This window comes from Myotis lucifugus, unplaced genomic scaffold (assembly GCF_000147115.1).
Source record: "Myotis lucifugus unplaced genomic scaffold, Myoluc2.0 scaffold_297, whole genome shotgun sequence".
Taxonomy (NCBI): domain Eukaryota; kingdom Metazoa; phylum Chordata; class Mammalia; order Chiroptera; family Vespertilionidae; genus Myotis; species Myotis lucifugus.
Window position 1 is genome coordinate 29206 of NW_005871345.1, and position 1945 is coordinate 31150.

Here is a 1945-nt window from a genome sequence, read left to right on the forward strand (position 1 = left end):
ATTCTCGCTCTCCCGCCCCCTCCGTCTACTCGACCCTCACACACCCCACCTGCCAGCCCCTGACCCTCCTCTCTGCCGGTCCCACACCTCCCCTCTCCACCTACCTGTCCCTAACACCTCTGCTCGGCCTGTCCCCTCGCATTTCCTCGCTCGGCTTGCCCCTCCTCGGCCTGTTTGCTTGTCACATGGCGGCCTCATACACTCCGTCAGCCTGTCCCTTACACCCTCCGGACTGTCTGTCCTCCACACACCACAGCCTGCCTGCGCCTCTCCCTTTCCCTCGTCTACCTACACTGCCCAGATTCACACCTCTGCTGCTTGTGGCTTTCCCACACCTTCCGACCCAGCCTGGCCTGTCCCCAGCCCTATGCCCTTCCCCGACTTCCACGCTAAGGCTTCCGGGGGTGCTGGGGGCCTGGGGTCCAAGGAGCAGCAGGTCCTGATTCTTTCTCCCCCTCCTGCCCCGCCCGCAGGCACCTACCAGGGCCAGTGGCAGGCCGGGAAGCGCCACGGCTACGGGGTGCGCCAGAGCGTACCCTACCATCAGGCGGCGCTGCTGCGCTCACCCCGCCGCACCTCTCTGGACTCCGGCCACAGCGACCCCCCGACGCCGCCCCCGCCCCTGCCCCTGCTCGGCGACGAGGGAGGCAGCCCGGCCTCCGGCTCTCGGGGCGGCTTCGTGCTAGCCGGGCCGGGGGACGCTGACCGCGCGTCCTCCCGCAAGCGCACCCCCGTGGCCGGCGGCTTCTTCCGCCGCTCGCTGCTGCTTAGCGGGCTCCGCGCGGGCGGGCGCCGCAGCTCCTTGGGCAGCAAGCGAGGGTCCCTGCGTAGCGAGGTGAGCAGCGAGGTGGGCAGTACAGGGCCCCCCGGCTCTGAGGCCAGCGGGTCCCTGGCCCCCGCGCCGCCCGCCCTCATCGAGGGCTCGGCCACCGAGGTGTATGCGGGCGAATGGCGCGCGGACCGTCGCAGCGGCTACGGCGTGAGCCAGCGCTCCAACGGGCTTCGCTACGAGGGCGAGTGGCTGGGCAACCGGCGGCACGGCTACGGGCGCACCACCCGCCCCGACGGCTCGCGTGAAGAGGGCAAGTACAAGCGCAACAGGCTGGTGCACGGGGGGCGCGTGCGCAGCCTCCTGCCTCTGGCCCTTCGGCGGGGCAAAGTCAAGGAGAAGGTGGACCGGGCCGTCGAGGGCGCCCGTCGAGCAGTGAGTGCTGCCCGCCAGCGCCAGGAGATTGCCGCTGCCAGGTGGGCATCGGGTGCAGAGGCCAAAGCTGGGCTAAGGGGAGAAGGTACCCTGGAGACAGGGGAGGGGGTTGGTGCCTAAAGGAGGACCCAGACACGTGGCCTCGGGCCTAGTGGGGAAGAGCAGGCCGAGGGCCAGGCAGTTGTAGCGCTGCTACAGGTGGGTGTAGGTGTAACTGTGGGTGGCTGGGTATTTGAGGGAAGCCGTGTTAGGATGTGAGTGTGTCTCGGTGTCTTTTGTGGGGACATGTGTCATTGTGTGTGGGATTAGCAATGAGCACTGCCTTGTGCAGGCCCAGAAACCTCTTAGAACTCAGATATGTCCCTAGTCTTACTCTCCTTGCACCTAATCTAGCCTTCAGGCCTCAGGTGGGGAGCAGCAGCCCTGGGCAAGGAGACAGAGCGGGCATTCCTAACCACAGTTCAGCCTGCCCACAGGCCCATAGCATTTCAGCCTGGGGCCTTGGGCTGACTTATCCACCTAAAAGGACCGTATTTTCCAAGTCCCTCTCAGCTTTGCCTCCTCTGCCTCCTGTTCTTTACCCACTGATAAAGATTTGAAGGGAGGAGGCTTGCTGGTAAATGAAATTTTTTTCTGCAAATCAGATTACATTTTCATCCCTCGGGAACCTTGTTATTTAAAACAGAGCTGTCTGGTATAATGTAAGGCAAATACATGATTTTAAATCTTCTAGTAACCATA

At 64.1% G+C, this 1945-nt stretch overlaps 1 protein-coding gene across 2 annotated transcripts in view; it reads left to right on the plus strand.

Annotated features, from left to right (window-relative positions):
- Positions 1-1945, plus strand: part of JPH4 (junctophilin 4) — a 10128-nt gene that overhangs the window by 2166 nt on the left and 6017 nt on the right. Inside the window, exon 3 of one of the 2 annotated variants that reach the window (XM_023763699.1) lies at positions 474-1396. In XM_023763699.1, the coding sequence (XP_023619467.1) occupies positions 474-1324 (851 nt within the window). In that variant the 3' untranslated portion in view covers positions 1325-1396. Of the gene's footprint in view, positions 1-473; positions 1397-1945 lie in introns of those variants that run through there. The other variant, XM_023763698.1, reaches the window with a different exon arrangement.